Source organism: Anomaloglossus baeobatrachus, chromosome 9 (genome assembly GCF_048569485.1).
Source record: "Anomaloglossus baeobatrachus isolate aAnoBae1 chromosome 9, aAnoBae1.hap1, whole genome shotgun sequence".
NCBI classification, from domain to species: Eukaryota; Metazoa; Chordata; class Amphibia; order Anura; family Aromobatidae; genus Anomaloglossus; species Anomaloglossus baeobatrachus.
The window spans coordinates 117,377,674-117,401,368 of record NC_134361.1 but is presented as its reverse complement, the minus strand read 5'-3'; the positions used below and the strand labels follow the sequence as shown (position 1 = coordinate 117,401,368).

The 23,695-nt window shown below is 52.1% G+C and overlaps 1 protein-coding gene across 2 annotated transcripts in view; it reads left to right on the top strand.

Moving 5' to 3' along the window:
- Positions 1-23,695, top strand: part of TAF1 (TATA-box binding protein associated factor 1) — a 175,647-nt gene that overhangs the window by 86,211 nt on the left and 65,741 nt on the right. For both annotated transcript variants that reach the window (XM_075323955.1, XM_075323954.1), the window contains exons 19-26: positions 3,239-3,319; positions 3,480-3,629; positions 3,837-3,959; positions 4,327-4,502; positions 5,693-5,934; positions 18,785-18,992; positions 19,089-19,254; positions 19,407-19,618. In XM_075323955.1, the coding sequence (XP_075180070.1) occupies positions 3,239-3,319; positions 3,480-3,629; positions 3,837-3,959; positions 4,327-4,502; positions 5,693-5,934; positions 18,785-18,992; positions 19,089-19,254; positions 19,407-19,618 (1,358 nt within the window). The remainder of the gene's footprint in view (positions 1-3,238; positions 3,320-3,479; positions 3,630-3,836; positions 3,960-4,326; positions 4,503-5,692; positions 5,935-18,784; positions 18,993-19,088; positions 19,255-19,406; positions 19,619-23,695) is intronic.

The window sequence follows — 23,695 nt, the reverse complement described above, 5'->3', positions numbered from 1 at the left end:
ATTGCCTCAATGACTCAAGGGGATTTCCTGGCATCCATCGACATCAGAGATGCCTATCTGCATGTGCCAATTGCAGTTTCTCACCAGCGTTGGCTACGTTTTGCAATCGGAGAGGAACATTTCCAATTCGTGGCTCTCCCCTTCGGGTTAGCCACAGCCCCTCGGGTATTCACCAAGGTCTTGGCGGCAGTGATTGCGGTTCTGCACCTCCAGGGGTTGGCAGTGATTCCTTACCTGGACGACCTTCTAGTCAAGGCTTCATCCAGCGCAGACTGTCAGCGGAGTGTCTCGCTCACTCTCGCCACTCTAGCCCAATTCGGGTGGCTGGTCAATCTGCCCAAATCCACTCTGACTCCGACCCAGAGGCTCACATACCTAGGGATGCAGTTCGAGACTCTGCCGGCACTTGTGAAGTTGCTTTTGATCAAACAGCAGTCCCTCCAACTGGCGGTGCGCTCTCTGCTGAGACCCCGCCGTTATTCCATCTGGCACAGGTGCTGGGTCAGATGGTGGCGTCAATGGAGGCTGTTCCCTTTGCCCAGTTCCATCTGCGTCCTCTGCAGCTGGACATTCTCCGCTGTTGGGACAAGCGGCCTTCCTCCTTGCACAGGTTAGTGGCTCTGTCGCCACAGACCAGGAGCTCTCTTCAGTGTTGGCTTCGGCCCCTCTCTCTGTCTCAGGGACGCTCTTTCCTGGCTCCGTCCTGGGTGGTCCTCACCACAGATGCCAGTCTTTCCGGCTGGGGAGTGGTATGTCTCCACCACCGAGCACAGGGCACTTGGACTCCATCCGAGTCAGCCCTCTCGATCAATGTGCTGGAAACCAGAGCCATGCTCCTGGCTCTCCTAGCTTTTCACCACCTATTGGCGGGCAAGCACATCCGATTCCAGTCAGACAACGCGACAGCGGTTGCCTGCATCAATCACCAAGGCGGGACACGCAGCCGCCTGGCAATGTTGGAGGTACAACACATCCTTCAATGGGTGGAGGACTCCAAGTCCACCATATCCGCAGTCCACATCCCAGGCGTGGAAAACTGGGAGGCAGATTATCTCAGCCGTCAAACCGTGGACAGTGGCGAGTGGTCCCTGCATCCGGCAGTGTTTCAGTCAATCTGCCGCAAGTGGGGCACTCCGGACGTGGACCTAATGGCATCCCGTCACAACAACAAGGTTCCGATTTACGTGGCTCGCTCCCACGATCCTCAGGCCTTCGCAGCGGACGCTCTGGTTCAAGACTGGTCCCAGTTTCGTCTGTCCTACGTGTTTCCCCCTCTAGCTCTCTTGCCCAGAGTCCTGCGCAAGATCAGAATGGAGGGCCGTCGGGTCATCCTCATTGCTCCGGACTGGCCCAGGCGAGCTTGGTAACCAGACCTGCTCCATCTGTCCGTAGAGGTGCCGTGGCATCTTCCGGACCGTCCAGACCTTCTCTCACAAGGTCCGTTTTTCCGCCAGAATTCTGCGGCTCTCAGATTGACGGCGTGGCTCTTGAGTCCTGGATCTTGACGGCTTCTGGTATTCCTCCTGAAGTCATTTCCACTATGACTCGGGCCCGGAAGTCTTCCTCGGCCAAGATTTATCACAGGACTTGGAAAATCCTGTCCTGGTGTCGCTTTTCCGGCCATGCTCCTTGGCCTTTTTCCTTGCCGACCCTTCTGTCCTTTCTACAGTCCGGTCTGCAGCTAGGACTGTCCCTCAATTCTCTCAAGGGACAAGTCTCGGCTCTGTCAGTGCTGTTCCAGCGGCGTATTGCCCGGCTGGCTCAGGTCCGCACCTTCATGCAGGGCGCGTCTCACATCATCCCGCTTTACCGGCGGCCCTTGGATCCCTGGGACCTCAATTTGGTCCTCACGGCCTTGCAGAAACCCCCCTTTGAGCCTCTTAGGGAGGTTTATTTGTTTCATCTTTTACAGAAAGTCGTCTTTCTAGTGGCCATAACTTCCCTCAGGGGAGTCTCTGATTTGGCTGCGCTCTCTTCGGAGTCACCTTTTTTGGTTTTTCATCAAGACAAGGTGGTTCTCCGTCCGACTCCGGACTTTCTCACTAAGGTGGTTTCTCCTTTCCACCTTAACCAGGACATTACCCTGCCTTCCTTTTGTCCGGCTCCTGTTCATCGCTTTGAAAAAGCGTTGCATACTCTGGATCTGGTGCGGGCGCTCCGGATCTATGTGTCTCGCACCGCTGCTCTTAGGCGGTGCACCTCTCTTTTTGTGCTAACCACAGGTCGGCGTAAGGGCCTCTCTGTTTTTAAGCCGACCTTAGCCCGTTGGATTAGGTCGACCATTTCGGATGCCTACCAGTGTTCTCAGGTGCCTCCCCCGCCGGGGATCAAGGCACACTCGACCAGAGCTGTCGGTGCCTCTTGGGCTTTCAGGCACCAGGCTACGGCTCAGCAAGTCTGTCAGGCTGCCACTTGGACTAGCCTGCATACCTTTTCAAAGCACTTCCAAGTGCATGCTCATGCTTCGGCAGATGCGAGCTTGGGCAGACGCATCCTTCAGGCGGCTGTCGCCCATTTGTGAAGTTAGGCTCTGCCTACTTCTCAGTTTTTCTGTTTATTCCCACCCATGGACTGCTTTGAGACGTCCCAATGTCTGGGTCTCCCATAGGAACGATAAAGAAAAAGAGAATTTTGTTTACTTACCGTAAATTCTTTTTCTTATAGTTCGGTATTGGGAGACCCAGCACCCTCCCTGTTGCCTGTTGGCAGTTTCTTGTTCCGCGTGTTATCACCGGCTGTTGTCGTGGACAGAGTCTCCGGTTGTTCCGGGTCTTGCTCTGTTTTTACTTGTGGGTGGCTATTCTCCTTCAGCTTTTGCACTAAACTGGCTAGATCTGGTTCTCCAGGGGGTGTATAGGCTCAGAGGGAGGAGCTACACTTTTTAGTGTAGTACTTTGTGTGTCCTCCGGAGGCAGAAGCTATACACCCAATGTCTGGGTCTCCCAATACGGAACTATAAGAAAAAGAATTTACGGTAAGTAAACAAAATTCTCTTTTTACAAGCTGTCTGCAGTATTAACAGTATGTTGTGTCATGACACAACCCATTTAAGTGATGATTTCCAGGAGATTCCTGCAGCTCTGTACATGTCTGGAAATCATTGCACATTGTCATGCGTGGATTGTGTGATGGCGAGCTCTTCTTTGTACCGTTCTCATGAGGCAGATTGCTATCTGTGTGTGTGCGCCTTATTGATAGGACCATACAAGTAGTCTAATGGACTATCCTGTCCTTGCAGGATGCTGGCTATGGGGAAAAGTCATTTTTTGCCCCTGATGAGGAGAATGAAGAAGACTTCCAGATGAAGATAGATGATGAGGTAAGTGTGATGGAAGACCCTGCTGTCACACCGATGAGCACGTCTGACGAATATCGTTCTTTTTCCTTATCTTTATGATGACAAAGACAGGAAATATGAGAGTATTGTACTTACTGGTGGCCGGATCTCCAAATCATACATGATCACTTTATATGGACAGGTCAGGACTGCACCTTGGAACACGACAAGAGCATTTATTGCTGCTATGAAAGGGAAGTGTCTGCTGGAGGTGACTGGAGTTGCAGACCCAACTGGATGTGGAGAAGGATTCTCTTATGTGAAGATTCCTAACAAACCAACACAGCAAAAGGTTAGAGGTTTACCTAATCCTGATGTAATTCCTGTAAACCCTCAGTATATGTAGATTTGCTTTCTTTCTCCACATTGTGCAATCACAAATGGCCTACTCGCCTTTATACAAGTATAACATACAATTATTGTTGCTGGTGATTATTAAATGTCAGTGTATGTAAGTGTTTAAAGTAGATAATTTTATTAATGTAACTTCTTGTAACAGCAAGACGATAAAGAGCCTCAGCCGGTGAAAAAAACAGTGACTGGAACTGATGCTGATTTGCGTAGACTATCCTTGAAAAATGCTAAACAGCTGCTCCGCAAATTTGGAGTTCCAGAAGAAGAGGCAAGTATGGAAATTGGATAATTGTGTGACAACCATTGACGTCCATGTGATGGATAGGTTTTATGGAACTGATGACAATTTGGAGGTTTCCTTGTTCAAATTCAATAAGTCAAATTGACAGAATAAGGATTATTAAAAAAATCCACTGCTTCTTACAAAATGTTCACCTCCTTATGTATGATGTTTACATTACACCTAAGATAACATATTACACTTTTATGTATCATTTTCTAATTATTTATATGAGAGAAATTCATAGGTAAAAAACATGTTTTTACAAAGCTGCACCTTTCATATTTATTCTTCATTTTTATTTTATGTTTTTAGTTCATGGTTGACCTTTTGTCTTGATTTGTTCTTTCTTCAGATTAAGAAGCTGTCTCGTTGGGAAGTAATTGATGTTGTGAGAACTATGTCCACTGAGCAAGCACGCTCTGGGGAGGGACCAATGAGCAAATTTGCTAGAGGTTCTCGCTTCTCGGTGGCAGAACATCAAGAACGATACAAAGAAGAGTGCCAGCGGATATTTGATCTTCAGAACAAGTATGTTGCCCGAATTCTGCTCGTCTACCACCAATGAAATCAGTTTCATGCTTTTTCTTGTTGGTTTTTTAATGTTAAAGCTGAAAGAATACATTAGGCTCATGGTTAGGCTTTGGCTACACCCCCCACCATAACTTAGAGCAGGTTTTTCATTGTGTGATATAAAATGTCAGAAGAGTCTGACCTCCTGATTTAACCTCCTTCATATTTAGAAAGTAGAGCCCTGATGACTAATACATTTCAGTGAAGATCATTGCAGTCACTTAGCGGAAAGGCAGTTCAGCTGAGTTTAGCTGTATCACGTTACAAACGCTTCTATCATTGTCACCTCTGCTGTACTGCCCTGTCCCCCACACTGCTTGTTCTGGAGCTGAAACCACAAAGATGTCAGTAATCACACTTATGTTTGTTGTGACCAGGGCAATTTAAACTTACTGTGCAGTGACATCAGGCTTTTTGTCATGTGTATCACACAAATGCAAATAGCTGTGGCTAAAAAGTACCCAATTTCTATAAGAGATTACAATTGGTGGTTGCTCACCTTTCGTAGTTATGCAACCCACAACAAGTAAATGAACGTGAACAGCTGTTGAAGGATCCACACACCCAAAGGGTAAAGTACAGAAACCAGATAAAAATGTGGAGAGAAACCTGCGCTACTGTAAAGGAAGAAAAGGTCCAAACCAGAGAGTAATGAAAATGGGTGTGTATTAGTTCTGCGCGTTTCAAAGTGTATCATCACCACCGGTGTATTTACTGATGAAGAAGTGAGGATATACCATATGCGTAGAAATAAACCACCCATCTTCATTACTCACTGGTTTGGATTGGTCAGCGACATACTATGAGAAGTACACGCCCTTAGTGAAAGCTGTCTGATAACCCCCACTTGATTGTTAATATCTCCACAACTGAGAAACATAGTTGAAGAAAAACAAAATAACCACCAAAACACCCTGCAGCCACTATTTAAATTTTGCGTACAGTTGAACGCGTGAAAAATTTGGTGAAAGGAGACTTCAATTCTTCTATAAAGTGATTAATACCTCCATTATATGAAGGCATCATTTAGTTAGAGGAGCTTTGTCCCCTGCCTATTCGTGCTTAAAATCTATATTGTCTACTTTTCATGTAGCTGCTGATGGAATTTTTTCCAATTTATTTTTTTTTTTATATTTTACCTTTTCTAGGGTCTTAGAATCTGCAGAGGTTTTGTCCACAGACACAGATAGTAGCTCCGCTGAAGACAGTGACTTTGAGGAGATGGGGAAGAACATTGAGAACATGCTGCAGAATAAGAAGACCAGCTCTCAGCTGTCTCGAGAGCGCGAAGAGCAGGAGAGAAAAGAGCTGCAGAGGATGTTAATGGGGGAAGACAGTGGGAATGACAAAGAGCGGAGCCGAAAGGACAAAAAAGACAGAAAAGGGTTTTGTGAGTATTGTTATTAAAGTCTTAAACTGATAATTAGATAATATCCCACTAATCTGTAGAAAAGGGTATAAAAGGGGGCAATACTAATTGTGGGGGAACAGCAGCAATTGCTGGAACTTTTAGATAAACTGCTCATGGATACCTTTTATAAGCTCAGCAAACTGATAATTTCTAGCTGAATTTCAATCCACCTTTCGCGATTTCTGACAATCCTACATTGAAGATCTATCAGTCATATGACGTCAGTAGCCATTCACTGGCCTCAGCAGTCGCATGCCATACATTGGAGGTTGGCCACTTTTTTTAATAACCTATTCTTAGGTTATCAATATCTGATCAGTTTGGGTGCGACAATCCAGACCCCCGCTGATCAGCTGTTACCAGCGGTGAATGTAAGTTCTCAAATGTTGCCGAAACACAGCTCTGCCAACCTATAGTGGCCTTTGCCGAGTACTACAAATTCACCCCCTATTCACTTGAATGCAGGCTGAACCTGCAGTACCGGGTTGTGGCCACTATAGAAATGACTGTGCTGCGGTGTTCCAGTAGTAGTTGGTCAACCGGGTGTTGCACCACCACTGATCAGATTTTCAGGGCCTATCCTAAGGATAGGCCATCAATAAATAAAAAAAAAAGTAGTGGCCAACTTTTAATGAGTTGCTTCTGAGGTCAGTGCTGCAAATGACTGATTTCACTGCAGAATAGTCAGTGATCACTGGAGCAGGGGCTCAGAAGCCAAGGAGGCTTGAACATTTAGATAATGGATCTTTCTTCATCGTTCCTTATGGGAGACCCAGACCATGGGTGTATAGCTTCTGCCTCCGGAGGACACACAAAGTACTACACTCAAACGTGTAGCTCCTCCCTCCTAGCATATACACCCCCTGGTAGCCAGTCCTAGCCAGTTTCAATGCTTTGTGTTCAGGAGGTACACACACACATGCATTCTCTGATTTTTGATTTTTGATTTTTTGGATTTCAAAGATTTGGAAGAAAAGCGGGTCCAGTCTGGACTCCCGGCATGTCCCTTCTCACCCCACTGTGTCGGCGGTGCTGTTAAGGTTGACTTTACAAGGCTGGAGCCTTCACATGCCGCGCTCCTTCACCATCCCCTGGGGCTCTGGCTTGAAGTGGGAGCCTTCGCGGTTCTCACTGCTTTGCAGGAGACCGGTCTCCATCCGCAGCCCTGTTCAGGATTCTGCCGGACGGAGCGTTTAACCCCCCCCAGGGACATGGCCCTGCGTCTCAAAAGCTAAGTATTGAGACGTCTTTACCACAGAAAGTGGTCTTTCCAGGGGTCCCTTGTACTTTATTTATTGGGGGGAGTGTGTTATATGTCTGTGGTAACATTTCCGGCCGGTTCTCCAGTTTTCACTGGAAAACCGCGCCGATGGTGCCTGCACGCCGGCCGCATGTTTAAATCTAGGCCCCGGCTTCGCCTGAGGCCTAGTTTCGGTTTCACTGCCCCTGCATATTAGTTATGCAGAGGGATAGTGTGGCTCCGCCCAGCGGCTGTGCAGCACAGGGAACGGATACTCCTCACTGAGGAAAGATTCCCTCCCCTGTCTGCATCATTTGCCCGCTCTGAGTAGGCCCCGCCCCCTCTCCTCGCTCCGGTCGCCATTTTATCAGCGTTCTCAATGTCTGCATAGGCACAGAGATACCACATTGTGACAAATGGGGGCCTGGGCTGGGGGACTGGAGGGCACAGAAATGTATGTTAAACGGTCTGGCAAGCCACAACCTCCAGTTGTGCAGCTGCTTATATTCTCTGTTTATATTCTCTGTTGGGGGTCATTCTGGAGATGCATTCCCTCACAGAGCCCCCACTTCTGCAGCATGTCTCACATCAGAGCAAGGCTGCAAGACTGTTCTTAATATGCACTGCATGTAGACTCGTACTGCCTGTACTGAGCACATTAACACAGTGGCTGGGGAGCAGTATACAGCCTGGAGGCTCATCAGTGGTCCCTCCAGCTGCTCCGGTGGTGCTGAGCATGAATTAGCCCCCTTCAGGGCGCTTCTGCTGCTACGGCTTGCTCAGCAAGCTCTCAGAGGACTCTTCATCTGGTCTCAGTCCCCGTCCTCCTACAATGGAGACGCAGGGTCCCCTGTCCTCCCCGTCCCGCAGCTCTGATTCACGAGCTGACTCACTGGACGAGGAGGATGTCTTTACTGGGGGCTCGGATGCTACTTAATGTGCCATTGATCTGTCCAAAGGTGATGCAGATGCTAATGATTTGATTGCGTCCATTATATTTGTACTGGACCTCAATCCGCCTGTATCAGGGGAGTATCCCCCTCTGGCAGAAAGGCATCAGTATACCTTACAGAGAACAAGGAGTGTGTTCCTTAACCACTCCAGTTTTCCGCCCACTGGACCAAGCCCAGAGCCTGTCCTGACAGACGCTCCCAAAGCGTGGTTCTGATGACTGTTTCCCCCGTCCACCACAGGTGGTCAAGGAGTGGGCTCATTCACCAAGGGTGGTCCCTCCGGTGTCTAGTATTTCAGCCCGGATAGTTGTATCAGTGGCTGACGGCACCTCTCTAAGGATCCCACTGTACATTATTTCTGTACTGGACCTCAATCCGCCAGTATCAGAGGAACATCCCTCTCTGGCAAAAACGCACCAGTTTACCTTGCCTAAGAGAACAATGAGTGTGTTCTTTCACCACTCCAGTTTTCAGGCCACTGTGACCAAGCCCAGGGTCTGCTCTGGCAAACGCTTCCCAAAGCGTGGTTCTGATGGCAGTTTTCCCTTTCCACCAGAGGTGGTCAAGGAGCGAGCTCATTCACCAAAGGTGGTCCCTCCGGTGTTTAGACTCTCAGCACGGACCGTTGTATCAGTGGCTGATGGCTCCTCACTTACGGCTTTGCTGTCCGCCAGGTTGTCCTTCTGGCCAAATCTGTATGGAGGCGGCAAGGGCCTCGTTCTCCCCAGCTCTTGCAGCAGTGCGGCTTTCAAAGCCATCTCTGCTTCTCTGGAGGAGATGCATTCCCTCACAGGGACTCTTTGCCCGAAATGGTTGCCTTAACTTCCAGACTTCAGTCTTTTCATCCTATGCCATGTCTGCCATGCTGGAGACTCTCACCGCACTGCGGTGGCCTCGGCTAATTTCCTCGCTATCCGCAAGCTCCTGTGGCTTCGGCAGGGGAGGGCGGATGCTTCTAAAGAAGTTCCTTGCTGGGCTCCCTTTGGCAGGGACCAGACTATTCGGGAACAACTGGATGAAATTATTAAGGAAGCTCTTGGCGGGAAGAGTTCTTCCATGCCACAAACCTAAACCAGGAAACCTGTCCAGGGCACGAATCAGTCGAGGTTTCGTTCTTTTCGTTCCTCCATCTGATCGTTCTCTAAGCCCTCGGCCTCGTCCACTGGCTCAGCCAAGGATCGTAAACCCCAATGGCGCACGAGAAGACCGCAGGAGATGCTGCCACTAAGTCAGCCTCCTCCTGGCTATCTGGCCACGCCAGCAACGTCCTTGGTCGGTGGCAGGCTCTCCCACTTTGGCGATGTATGGTTTTAACATGTCTCCGATCAGTGGGTGCGAGATACCATCTCCCACGACTACAGGATAGAATTCTATCCAGCCCGCCAAACAGATTTTTTCTGCAACTCCCCCCTGCTCCAAGGCCGCCGCCTTCTCACAGGCTGTGGCATTCTTGCAGGCCACTGGAGTAATTGTACCGGTTCCCGACTGGTAACGGTTCTGAGATTTCTGCTTAAATCTATTCCTAGTACCCGAAGAGGGCGATGCCTTCCGACCTGGATCTCAAGCTTCTCAAGCATGTTCAGGTGCGGCATTTTCGCATGGAGTCTCTGCGATCAATCAATGACCCAAGGAGATTCCCTAGCATCCATCGACATCAGAGATGCATATCTGCATGTGCCAATCGCAGTTTCACACCAGCGTTGGCTACGTTTTGCATTCAGAGTGGTCCAATTCGTGGCTCTTCCCTTGGGGTTAGCCACGGCCCCTCGAGTATTCTCAAGGGCGGGGCAGCTGTGATTGCGGTCCTGCACCTCTAGGGGTTGGCAGTGATCCTTTTGTCCTGGACAGCCTTCTAGTCTGGGCTTCATCCAGTGCAAACTGTTAGCGGAGTGCCTCGCTCACTCTCGCCACTCTAACCAATTCGGGTGGTTTGTTATTCTGTCCAAGCCCACTCTGACTTCGACCCAGAAGTTCATATTCCCAGGGACGCAATTCGAGACTCTGTCGGCACTTGTGAAGCTGCCCTTAGTCAAACAGCAGTCCCTCCGCTGGCGGTCGACGTCGTTCCATCAGGCACCTAATACAGGTGCTGGATCAGATGGTGGTGTCCATGGAAGCGATTCCCTTGCCCAGTTCCATCTGCGTCCTCTGCGGCTGGATATTTTCCGCTGTTGGAACAAGCGGACTTCCTCCTTCCACGGGGTGGTGGCTTCGCCACAGACCAGGGGCTCGTTTCAGTGGTGGCTTCGGCCCCTCTGTCTCAGGGACGCTCCTTCCTGGCTCCGTACCGGGTGATCCTCACCAAGATGCTAGTCTATCCGGCTGGGGAGCAGTATATCTCCACCATGGAGCGCAGGGCACTTGGACTCTGTCCGAATTAGCCCTCTGGATCAACGTGCTGGAAATCAGAGCTGTGTTTCTAGCTCTCTAAGCCTTTCGCCATCTGTTGGCGGCCAGGCACATTCGAGTCCAGTCAGACAACGCTACAGCGTTTGCCTACATCAACCTCCAGGGCGGGACACTCAGCCGCCTGGCAATGTTGGAGGTTCATCGCATTCTTCAGTGGACGGAGGACTCCTAGTCCACCATATCCGCAGCCCACATCTCAGACGTGGAAAACTGGGAGGCAGAGTGTCTCAGCCGTCAAACCGTGGCTCCACGATCCTCAGGTTTTTGCGGCAGACGCGCTGGTCCAAGTTTGGTCCCAGCTTCGTCTGTCTTACGTGTTTCACTCTCTAGTTCTTGCCCAGAGTCCTGCGCAAGATCAGAAAGGAGGGCCGTCGGGTCATTCTCATTACTCCAGACTGACCCAGGCAAGCTTGGTACCCTGACCTGCTCCGTCTGTCCGTAGAGATGCCATAGCATCTCCCGGACTGTCCAGACCTTCCCTCACGAGGTCCGTCTTTCCGCCAGAACCTGCGGCTCTCAGATTGACGGCGTGGCGTTTGAGTCAGGGATCTTGACGACTTCTGGTATCCCTCCTGAAGTAATCTCCACTATGACTCGAGCTTGGAAGTATCCGTTGGCCTTTTGGCCTTGCCGACCCTCCTGTCCCTTCTACAGTCCGGTCTGCAGCTAGGACTATCCCTCAATTCCCTTATGGGACAGGTCTCGGCTCTGTCAGCGTTGTGCCAGCGGCGTATCGCCCGGCTGGTCTAGGTGCGCTCCTTCATGCAGGGCGCATCTCACATTATTCCGCCTTACCGGCGGCCTTTGGAGCCTTGGGACCTTAATTCGGTCCTCACGGTTTCCGGAAACCCCCCCTTGAGCCTCTTAGGGAGGTTTCTTTGTTTAGTCTTTCACAGAAAGTGGTCTTTCTAGTGGCCATAACTTCCCTCAAGGGAGTCTCTGTTGTGGCCGCACTCTCTTCGGAGTCCTCCTTCATCAAGACAAGGTGGTTCTCCGTCCGACTCCGGACTTTCTCCCTAAGGTGGTTGCTGCTTCCACCTTAACCGGGGCATTTTTCCTGCCTTCCTTTTGTCCGGCTCCTGTTCATCGCTTTGAAAGGGCGTTGCATACTCTGGATCTGGTGCGGGCGCTCCGGATCTATGTGTCTCGCACCGCTGTTCTTAGGCGGTGCACCTCTCCTTTGTGCTGACCGCTGGTCAGCGTAAGGGCCTCTCGGCATTTAAGCCGACCCTGGCTCGTTGGTTTAGGTCGGCCTTTTTCCGATACCTACCAGTGTACTCAAGTGCCTCTCCCGTCGGGGATCAAGGCACATTTGATCAGAGCTGTCGGTCCCTCTTAGGCTTTCAGGTCCAGGCTACGGCTCAGCAGGTCTGTCAGACTGCCACTTGGTCTAGTCTGCACACCTTTTCGAAGCACTACCAAGTGCATGCTCATGCTTCGGCAGATGCGAGCTTGGGCAGACGCATCCTTTGGGCGGCGGTCGCCCATTTGTGAAGTTAGGTTTTGCCTACTTCTCAGTTTCTGTTTATTTCCCACCCATGGACTGCTTTGAGACGTCCCATGGTCTGGGTCTCCCATAAGGAACGATGAAGAAAAAGAGAATTTTGTTACTTACCGTAAATTCTTTTTCTTATAGTTCCGACATGGGAGACCCAGCACCCTCCCTGTTGCCTGTCGGCAGGTTTCTTGTTCCGCGTGTTATCACCGGCTGTTGTTGTAGACAGAGGTTCCGGTTGTTCCGGGTTTTACTACTTGTGGGTGGATGTCCTCCTTCAGCTTTTGCACTAAACTGGCTAGGACTGGCTACCAGGGGGTGTATATGCTAGGAGGGAGGAGCTACACGTTTGAGTGTAGTACTTTGTGTGTCCTCCGGAGGCAGAAGCTATACACCCATGGTCTGGGTCTCCCATGTCGGAACTATAAGAAAAAGAATTTACGGTAAGTAACAAAATTCTCTTTTCTTTGTCGCTCCATTGGGAGACCCAGACAATTGGGTGTATAGCTTCTGCCTCCGGAGGCCACACAAAGTATTACACTTAAAAGTGTAAACCCCTCCCCTCTGCCTATACACCCCCCCGTGCATCACGGGCTCCTCAGTTTTTATGCTTTGTGTTGAAGGAGGCACACATGCACGCAAGCTCCACAATTTAGTCAGCAGCAGCTGCTGACTATATCGGATGGAAGAAAAGAGGGCCCATAACAGGGCCCCCGGCATGCTCCATTCTCACCCCACTCTGGTCGGCGGTGCTGTTAAGGTTGAGGTACCCATTGCGGGTACAAAGGCTGGAGCCACATGCTGTTTTCCTTCCCCATCCCTTAGGGGCTCTGGGTGAAGTGGGATCCTAACCGGTCACCAGGCACTGGGACCGTGCTCCCTCCGCAGCCCCTGGGGGAATCTGCTGGACAGGAGACCGGGTATCGTCAGGGACAGGCCCTGCTCCTATGAGGTACTCTGTGTCCCCTTGGGGACAGCGCATAGAGCGCCTGTGTAATGGACGCTGCAGCAGCTGCTGGGTGTGTTTGTGCGCCGGGACTACCGCGCTGACCGCGCTTGTTTGCCGGCCGCGCTTATAACTTTAGTCCCCGGCTTTTGCGGCCTAGTACCGCATACTCCCGCCCCCGGGCCTGCCAGTCAGGGGTAAGGGCGGGACGCTGCACTGGACGTCAGCGCTGAGGGCTGGAGCATACTTAGTATCCTCCTCCCCCCTCACTGAGCACCGTGGGGCACCAGATTCCCGCACTTTCTGAGGCACGCCCACGGCTCCCTCCTCCTCTCAGAACGCTGGCAGCCATTCCTATCAGCACGTCTGACGCTGGAGAACTTCAGAGGGGAGACAACACCGAGCTCCAACAGCTCTGGGAGGCCCAGGCAGGGAATCTGGTGGTCACACAACCGCTGAGGGCGGTCGGTAAGCCGCACCTGTTACTAGGTGCTGGCCCCCCTGGGTGCCGAAGTGTATATTTATATCCTTATATTGTATACATTTACTCTGTACGGCCGCACTATTTGCTTTTGGCTATATACCCTCTCTGATTGCTCTAAGAGGAGACAACAGCATGTCGTCCGCAAAAAGCAAGGGTGCCAAGGCACAGGCTTACTTTGCAACCTGTACCTCATGTGCGGCTATGCTACCTGCAGGTTCCACCTACCCTCATTGTGTGCAATGCTCGGCCCCTGTGACACTCACTCAGCCGGAGCCTCAGCCACTGGTGGGACCCTCGGCCCAGGTGGAACCACCGACTCCCACTGTCCAGGTGACAGGGACAGAGTTTGCAGTATTCGCTGACAAACTTTCTGAGTCTATGGATAGATGGTCTGCTAAGATACTAGAAGCTTTGCAGTCCAGACCGGTAACACAGGTCCCGGGCACTGTTGAATCATTGCTCTCAGCCCCCCCTCGGTCGGCACAGCAGAGTGCTCCTGAGTCGACTCATAGGTCCCACGGTGAGGACTCCGACACGGACCGCAGTCCCAGACCGACTAAGCGGGCTCGCTGGGAGCTTCCCTCGACTTCATCACACTGTTCAGGGTCTCAGCATGAGGACTCTCTGGAGGATGAAGCGGAGGTGGCAGATCAGGGCTCTGATCCTGACGCCGCTCTCAACCTTGATACGCCTGAAGGGGACGCCATAGTAAACGACCTTATAGCGTCCATCAATCAGGTGTTAGATCTTTCTCCTCCAGCCCCTCCGAGTGAGGAGTCAGCTTCTCAGCAGGAGAAATTCCATTTTAGGTTTCCCAAACGTACACGGAGTGCGTTTCTTGATCACTCCGACTTCAGAGATACAGTCCAGAAACACCGAGCTTTTCCGGATAAGCGCTTTTCTAAGCGCCTTAATGACACACGTTATCCCTTCCCCCCTGACGTAGTCAAGGGTTGGGCTCAGTGTCCCAAGGTGGATCCTCCAGTCTCTAGACTGGCGGCCAGATCCATAGTTGCAGTGGCAGATGGTGCATCACTCAAGGATGCCACTGACAGGCAGATAGAGCTCCTGATGAAATCCATCTATGAGGCTATCGGCGCGTCCTTTGCTCCGGCATTCGCAGCCGTATGGGCACTCCAAGCTATCTCAGCTTGTCAGTCTGAGATTAATGCAGTCACACGTGCCTCTACTCCGCAGGTTGTGTCCTTAACCTCTCAGGCGTCGGCGTTTGCGTCCTACGCCATGAATGCTGTCCTGGACTCTGCGAGCCGTACGGCGGTAGCATCCGCCAATTCAGTGGCAGTCCGCAGGGCCATGTGGCTACGTGAATGGAAGGCAGACTCTGCTTCCAAAAAGTTTTTAACCGGTTTGACATTTTCTGGCGACCGCCTGTTTGGCGAGCAATTGGATGAAATCATTAAACAATCCAAGGGAAAGGACTCGTCCTTACCCCAGTCCAAACCAAACAGACCTCCGCAGCGGAAAATTCAAGCGAGGTTTCGGTCCTTTCGGCCCTCAGCCAGGTCTCAATTCTCCTCGTCCAACAGGCCACAGAAGGGTCAGAGGAACTCTGATTCATGGCGGTCTAAGTCACGTCCTAAAAAGACCGCCGGAGGAACCGCTCCCAAAGCGGCCTCCTCATGACTTTCGGCCTCCCCAAACCGCATCCTCGGTCGGTGGCAGGCTCTCCCGCTTTTGCGACGCCTGGTTGCCACATGTCCAAGACCGATGGGTGAGAGACATTCTGTCTCACGGTTACAGGATAGAGTTCAGTTCTCGTCCTCCGACTCGTTTCTTCAGAACATCTCCGCCCCCCGAGCGAGCCGATGCTCTTCTTCAGGCGGTGAGCACTCTGAAGGCAGAAGGAGTGGTTATCCCTGTTCCCCTTCAGCAATGGGGTCACGGTTTTTACTCCAACTTGTTTGTGGTGCCAAAAAAGGACGGATCTTTCCGTCCCGTTCTGGACCTCAAACTGCTCAACAGACACGTGAAAACCAGGCGGTTCCGGATGGAATCTCTCCGCTCCGTCATCGCCTCGATGTCCCAAGGAGACTTCCTAGCATCAATCGACATCAGGGATGCTTATCTCCACGTGCCGATTGCACCAGAGCATCAGCGCTTCCTGCGTTTCGCCATCGGGGACGAACACCTTCAGTTCGTGGCACTGCCTTTCGGCCTGGCGACAGCCCCACGGGTCTTCACCAAGGTCATGGCAACAGTGGTAGCAGTCCTACACTCTCAGGGACACTCAGTGATCCCTTACTTAGACGATCTTCTTGTCAAGGCCCCCTCTCGGGTGGCATGCCAACACAGCCTGAACATTGCTCTGGAGACTCTCCAGAGGTTCGGGTGGATCATCAATTTCCCAAAGTCAAAACTGACACCGACCCAATCGCTGACATATCTCGGGATGGAGTTTCATACTCTCTCAGCGATAGTGAAACTTCCGCTGGACAAACAGCGTTCACTACGGACAGGGGTGCAATCTCTCCTTCGAGCCCAGTCGCACCCCTTGAGGCGCCTCATGCACTTCCTAGGGAAGATGGTGGCAGCAATGGAGGCAGTTCCATTTGCGCAGTTTCATCTGCGTCCACTTCAATGGGACATTCTCCGCAAATGGGACAGGAAGTCGACGTCGCTCGACAGGAACGTCTCCCTTTCTCGGGCAGCCAAGGCCTCCCTTCAGTGGTGGCTTCTTCCCACTTCTTTGTCGAAGGGGAAATCATTCCTGCCCCCATCCTGGGCTGTGGTCACGACGGACGCGAGTCTGTCAGGGTGGGGAGCGGTCTTCCTCCACCACAGGGCTCAGGGTACCTGGACTCAGCCAGAGTCCTCCCTTCAGATCAATGTTCTGGAGATAAGGGCAGTGTATCTAGCCCTAAAGGCGTTCCAGCCGTGGCTGGAAGGCAGGCAGATCCGAATTCAGTCGGACAACGCCACGGCGGTGGCATACATCAACCACCAAGGCGGCACACGCAGTCGGCAAGCCTTCCAGGAAGTTCGGCGGATTCTGCTGTGGGTGGAAGCCACAGCATCCACCATCTCCGCAGTTCACATCCCGGGCGTAGAAAACTGGGAAGCAGACTTTCTCAGTCGCCAGGGCATGGACGCAGGGGAATGGTCTCTTCACCCGAACGTGTTTCAAGAGATCTGTTGCCGCTGGGGGAAGCCGGACGTCGACCTAATGGCGTCCCGGCACAACAACAAGGTCTCGGCATTCATGGCACGGTCTCAAGATCACAGAGCTCTGGCGGCAGACGCATTAGTTCAGGATTGGTCGCAGTTTTGACTGCCTTATGTTTTTCCTCCTCTGGCACTGCTGCCCAGAGTGTTACGCAAGATCAGGTCCGACTGCCGCCGCGCCATCCTCATCGCCCCAGACTGGCCGAGGAGGTCGTGGTACCCGGATCTGTGGCATCTCACGGTGGGTCAACCGTGGGCACTACCAGACCGACCAGACTTGCTGTCTCAAGGGCCATTTTTCCATCTGAATTCTGCGGCCCTCAACCTGACTGTGTGGCCATTGAGTCCTGGATCCTAGCGTCTTCAGGGTTATCTCAAGAGGTCATTGCCACTATGAGACAGGCCAGGAAACCAACGTCAGCCAAGATCTACCACAGGACGTGGAGGATCTTATCCTGGTGCTCTGATCAGGGTTTTACTCCCTGGCCATTTGCCTTGCCCACTTTTCTGTCCTTCCTTCAATCCGGAATGGAAAAGGGTTTGTCTCTCGGCTCTCTTAAGGGACAAGTCTCGGCGCTCTCTGTGTTTTTTCAAAAGCGTCTAGCCAGGTTTCCGCAGGTACGCACATTCCTGCAGGGGGTTTGCCACATAGTCCCTCCTTACAAGCGTCCGCTAGAACTCTGGGATCTGAACAGGGTGCTAACGGCTCTTCAGAAACCACCTTTCGAGCCAATGAGAGATATTTCTCTTTCACGCCTCTCGCAGAAGGTGGTCTTCCTAGTGGCAGTCACATCACTTCGGAGAGTGTCTGAGCTAGCTGCACTGTCATGCAAAGCCCCCTTCCTGGTGTTTCACCAGGACAAGGTGGTTCTGCGTCCGGTTCCGGAATTTCTCTCTAAGGTGGTATCCCCTTTTCATCTCAATCAGGATATCTCCTTACCTTCTTTTTGCCCTCATCCAGTTCACCAATGTGAAAAGGATTTGCACTTGTTAGATCTTGTGAGAGCACTCAGACTCTACATTTCTCGTACGGCGCCCCTGCGCCGCTCGGATGCGCTCTTTGTCCTTGTCGCTGGCCAGCGTAAAGGGTCGCAGGCTTCCAAGTCAACCTTGGCTCGGTGGATCAAGGAACCAATTCTTGAAGCCTACCGTTCTTCTGGGCTTCCGGTTCCTTCAGGACTGAAAGCCCATTCTACCAGAGCCGTGGGTGCGTCCTGGGCATTGCGGCACCAGGCTACGGCTCAGCAGGTGTGTCAGGCGGCTACCTGGTCGAGTCTGCACACTTTCACGAAACACTATCAGGTGCATACCTACGCTTCGGCAGATGCCAGCCTAGGTAGGCGAGTCCTTCAGGCGGCGGTTGCCCACCTGTAGGAAGGGGCCGTGTTACGGCTCTATTACCGAGGTATTCTTTTACCCACCCAGGGACTGCTTTTGGACGTCCCAATTGTCTGGGTCTCCCAATGGAGCGACAAAGAAGAAGGGAATTTTGTTTACTTACCGTAAATTCCTTTTCTTCTAGCTCCTATTGGGAGACCCAGCACCCGCCCCTGTTCCCTTCGGGCTGTTGTTCTTTTGTGTACACATGTTGTTCATGTTGAATTGTTCTTTGGTTCATGGTTTCAGTTCTCCGAACATCCTTCGGATTGAATTTACCTTAGACCAATTTATAAGTTTCCTCCTTCCTGCTTTTGCACCAAAACTGAGGAGCCCGTGATGCACGGGGGGGTGTATAGGCAGAGGGGAGGGGTTTACACTTTTAAGTGTAATACTTTGTGTGGCCTCCGGAGGCAGAAGCTATACACCCAATTGTCTGGGTCTTCCAATAGGAGCTAGAAGAAAAGGAATTTACGGTAAGTAAACAAAATTCCCTTCTTTTTATTATTTTATAACAATATCTGTTGTTAGACAACTTTCTGAAAACCGCTTGGTGGGTGGGTTTGGATATATATCTGCAGACTATATCAATATACTGGTTCATAGATTAGAGATGAGGCCATACTGTATCTTATTGCCACCTTTACCACATCTAGTTGTCATCTTGCAGGACTTTCAGCATTTTTTATTTACTTAGGTAAAGACCCCCAATGTGGTCAGTAATTTATTCTCTTACATACAGGGGCAGGAACTCCAGGAGGCTCTCATAAGGATGATGACACAGCTTCAGTGACCAGCTTAAATTCAGCCGCTAGTGGACGGCGACTAAAAATCTACCGCACATTTAGAGACGAGGATGGAAAAGAATATGTCCGATGTGAGACCGTGCGCAAACCAGCTGTTATTGATGCTTACAGCCGAATCCGTACCACTAAAGATGATGAGTTTATGTGAGTACTTGTTCCACTATCAGGGGACTCTCCTGGGTGTATTTACATTATGCTGAAAATTGCTGTTATATGACCCTGGCTGCTCTGTGTTTAAAGCCGGAAATTTGCCCTCTTTGATGAACAACATCGAGAAGAGATGAGGAAAGAAAGGCGAAGAATCCAAGAGCAGCTACGAAGACTGAAACGTAACCAAGAAAAGGAAAAACTAAGAGGTCCGCCTGAGAAGAAACCCAAGAAAATGAAGGAGCGACCAGATCTGAAGGTTAGTCGATGGAGAAATTGTTCTATATTAATCAGACATTGACCATGAACTAAACAGAATTCTGAATAATTACCGAGTTCCTGATCTAATGTACATACTGTCAGCTGTTTAACCTTTTGCCTTCACTTATGTGTCTTTTTTCTTTCCTGCAGCTAAAATGTGGAGCTTGTGGAGCAATTGGACATATGAGAACCAACAAGTTTTGCCCATTGTATAACCAAACCAATGCTCCTCCATCAAATCCAGTTGCAATGACTGAGGAACAAGAAGAGGAGTTAGAAAAAACCGTGATACACAATGACAATGAGGAACTGATCAAAGTGGAAGGAACCAAAATAGTTTTGGGCAAACAACTAATTGAAAGGTATGGCAATGGCTTAAAGCCACATATGACTTTGCACTGCAATGAAGAATATACTTCTTTCTTTGTCGCTCCATTGGGAGACCCAGACAATTGGGTGTATAGCTTCTGCCTCCGGAGGCCACACAAAGTATTACACTTTAAAAAGTGTAACCCCTGCCCTTTGCCTATACACCCTCCCGTGGATCACGGGCTCCTCGGTTTTATGCTTTGTGTGGAAGGAGGCACACATCCACTCATGCATTCTCATATTAGTTATGTCGGTTGGAAGAAAAGAGGGCCCCCACGGGGCCCCCGGCATGTTCCCTTCTCACCCCACTACGTCGGCGGTGTTGTTAAGGTTGAGGTACCCATTGCGGGTACAAAGGCCGGAGCCTCATGCCGTCTCCTTCACCATCCCTTATGCGGCTCTGGGAGAAGTGGGATCCTGAGCGGTCATCCATTTACTGGGACCGTGCTCCCTCCGCAGCCCCTGTGGGAATCTGCCGGACCGGAGTCTATTCAACCTCAGGGACCGGGCCCTGCAACTCTAAGGTACTCTGTGTCCCCATTGAGGACTGTGCAGGGAGCGCACCTTCTTCCCAGACGCTGCGGCAGCTGCTGAATTGAGAAGTCCGGCGGACTTCCGCGCCGACCGTGCCTGCTTGTCGGGCGCGGTCTCAAATTTAGTCCCCGGCTTCATCGCGGCCTAGTCGCAAAAATCCCGCCCCCGGGCCTGCCAGTCAGGGGTAAGGGCGGGACTGCCGACCTGACGTCGGATGTGAGGGCTGGAGCATCCTGCATGTTTCCTCCCCCCTCACTGATCACTGTGGGGACCCCAGATTCCCGCACTTTCCTGGCGCCGCCCACGGCTCCACTCCTCCCCTGAGAGCTCCGGCAGCCATTTTTTGGGCATTCTGCCGGTGGAGGATTCTCAGGAACAGCTCTGCAGCTCCGGGAGACCTAAGGCAGGGAATCTGGAGGACACACACACGCCGCTTGTTAGCGGTCGGTAAGCCACACCGGTCACCCGGTGCTGGTCCCCCCTAGGGTGCCGGAATAGATACATATTTATATATATATTTCTGTTCGGTCGGGCTGTATACCCTTTTTTGCCCTTATACCCTCAGTGATCATTCTCCTAGGAGACAACAGCATGTCGTCCACAAGGAGCAAAGCTGCTAAGGCACAGGGTTTTTTTGCGGCCTGTACCTCTTGTGGGGCTATGTTACCTGCGGGTTCCACCTACCCTCACTGTGAGCAATGCTCGACCCCTGTTTCGCTTGCTCAGCCGGAGCCTCGGTCACTAGTGGGCCCCTCGGCTCATGTAGACCCCCCTGCTCCCCCTGTCCAGGCGGCAGGGACAGAGTTCGCCTCTTTTGCTGAGAAACTCTCTGAGTCACTTTCACACTCCATGGCTCAGTCTATGGACAAATGGTCTGCCAAGCTGCTAGAAGCTTTGCAGTCCAGACCGGTCCTTACACAGGCCCCGGCCCCTGTTGGATCGTCGCCTCCAGGCCCCTCTCGGTCCACGCCGCAGCGCGCTCCCAGGTTGGGCCCTAGGTCCCACGTGGAGGACTCCGGCCCGGACCACAGTCCTAGACCGGCTAAGCGGGCTCGCTGGGAATCTTCCCCGACTTCTTCACGCTGCTCGGGTTCCCAGCTTGAGGACTCTCTGGAGGACGAGGCGGACGTCGCAGCTCAGGGCTCTGACCCTGACGTCGCCCTTAACCTTGATACACCTGAAGGGGACGCCTTAAGCTGGTGTCACACATAACGACGACGACAACGACGTCGCTGCTACGTCACCATTTTCTGTGACGTTGCAGCGACGTCCCGTCGCTGTCGCTGTGTGTGACATCCAGCAACGACCTGGCCCCTGCTGTGAGGTCGCTGGTCGTTGCTGAATGTCCAGCTTCATTTTTTGGTCGTCACTCTCCCGCTGTGACACACACATCGCTGTGTGTGACAGCGAGAGAGCGACGAAATGAAGCGATCAGGAGCCGGCACTGGCAGCTGCGGTAAGCTGTAACCAGCGTAAACATCGGGTAACCAAGGGAAGACCTTTCCCTGGTTACCCGATGTTTACGCTGGTTACCAGCCTCCGCTCTTGCTGCCAGCGCCGGCTCCTGCACTGTGACATGTGGCTGCAGTATGCATCGGGTAATTAACCCGATGTATACTGTAGCAAGGAGAGCAAGGAGCCAGCGCTAAGCAGTGCGCGCGGCTCCCTGCTCTCTGCACTGTGACATGTAGCTGCAGCACACATCGGGTTAATTAACCCGATGTGTGCTGCAGGAGAGCAAGGAGCCAGCGCTAAGCGCGGCTCCCTGCTCTCTGCACTGTGACATGTAGCTGCAGCACACATCGGGTTAATTAACCCGATGTGTGCTGCAGGAGAGCAAGGAGCCAGCGCTAAGCGCGGCTCCCTGCTCTCTGCACATGTAGCACAGCGACCTTATGATCGCTGCTTCTGCTGTGTTTGACAGCTAAGCAGCGATCATAACAGCGACTTACAAGGTCGCTGTTACGTCACCGAAAATGGTGACGTAACAGCGACGTCGTTGTCGCTGTCGTTTAGTGTGACACCAGCTTTAGTGAATGATCTTATCTCGTCCATCAACCAGGTGTTGGATCTCTCTCCCCCGCCTCCTCCTGTAGAGGAGTCGGCGTCTCAGCAGGAGAAACACCAGTTTCGGTTCCCCACTTTTTCAGGCAGTGCACGCTCTGAAGACAGAAGGAATTGTGACCCCCGTCCCCCTTCAGGAACGTGGTCGCGGCTTTTACTCCAACTTGTTCGTGGTGCCAAAAAAGGACGGATCATTCCGTCCCGTTCTGGACCTCAAGCTGCTCAACAGACACGTGAGAACCAGACGGTTTCGGATGGAATCCCTCCGCTCGGTCATCGCCTCGATGTCACAAGGAGACTTCCTAGCATCGATCGACATCAAGGATGCTTATCTCCACGTGCCAATCGCACCCGAACATCAACGCTTCTTGCGTTTCGCCATCGGGGACGAACACCTTCAGTTCGTGGCATTGCCTTTCGGCCTGGCGACAGCCCCACGGGTTTTCACCAAAGTCATGGCATCCGTCGTGGCGGTCCTACACTCTCAGGGCCACTCGGTGATTCCCTACTTAGACGATCTCCTAGTCAGGGCCCCTTCTCGGGTGGTGTGTCAGCACAGCCTTACCGTTGCGCTGACGACTCTCCAGCAGTTCGGGTGGATCATCAACTTCCCGAAATCCAAGTTGACACCGACCCAATCACTGACTTACCTCGGGATGGAGTTTCATACACAGTCAGCGGTAGTCAAGCTACCGCGGGACAAACAGATTTCTCTGCAGGCAGGGGTGCAATCACTTCTCCGGAGTCAGTCACACCCCTTAAGGCGCCTCATGCACTTCCTGGGGAAAATGGTGGCAGCGATGGAGGCAGTGCCGTTCGCGCAATTCCATCTACGGCCACTCCAATGGGACATTCTCCGCAAATGGGACAGGAGGACGGCTTCCCTCGACAGGAACGTCTCTCTTTCCCTTGCAACCAAGACGTCACTTCAGTGGTGTCTCCTTCCCAATTCTCTATCGCAGGGAAAATCCTTCCTACCCCCAACCTGGGCTGTGGTCACCACGGACGCGAGCCTGTCAGGGTGGGGAGCGGTTTTTCTCCACCACAGGGCTCAGGGAACCTGGACTCCGGTAGAGTCTTCCCTTCAGATCAATGTTCTGGAGATAAGGGCAGTGTATCTAGCCCTATTGGCTTTTCAGCGGTGGCTGGAGGGCAGGCAGATCCGTATCCAGTCGGACAACGCCACTGCCGTCGCATACATCAACCACCAAGGCGGCACTCGCAGTCGTCAAGCCTTCCAGGAAGTCCGGCGGATTCTGCAGTGGGTGGAAGCCACAGCCTCCACCATCTCCGCAGTTCACATCCCGGGCGTAGAAAACTGGGAAGCAGATTTTCTCAGTTGTCAGGGCATGGATGCGGGGGAATGGTCTCTGCACCCAGAAGTGTTTCGAGAGATCTGTCGCCGCTGGGGAACGCCGGACGTCGATCTCATGGCGTCACGGCACAACAACAAAGTCCCGGCATTCATGGCA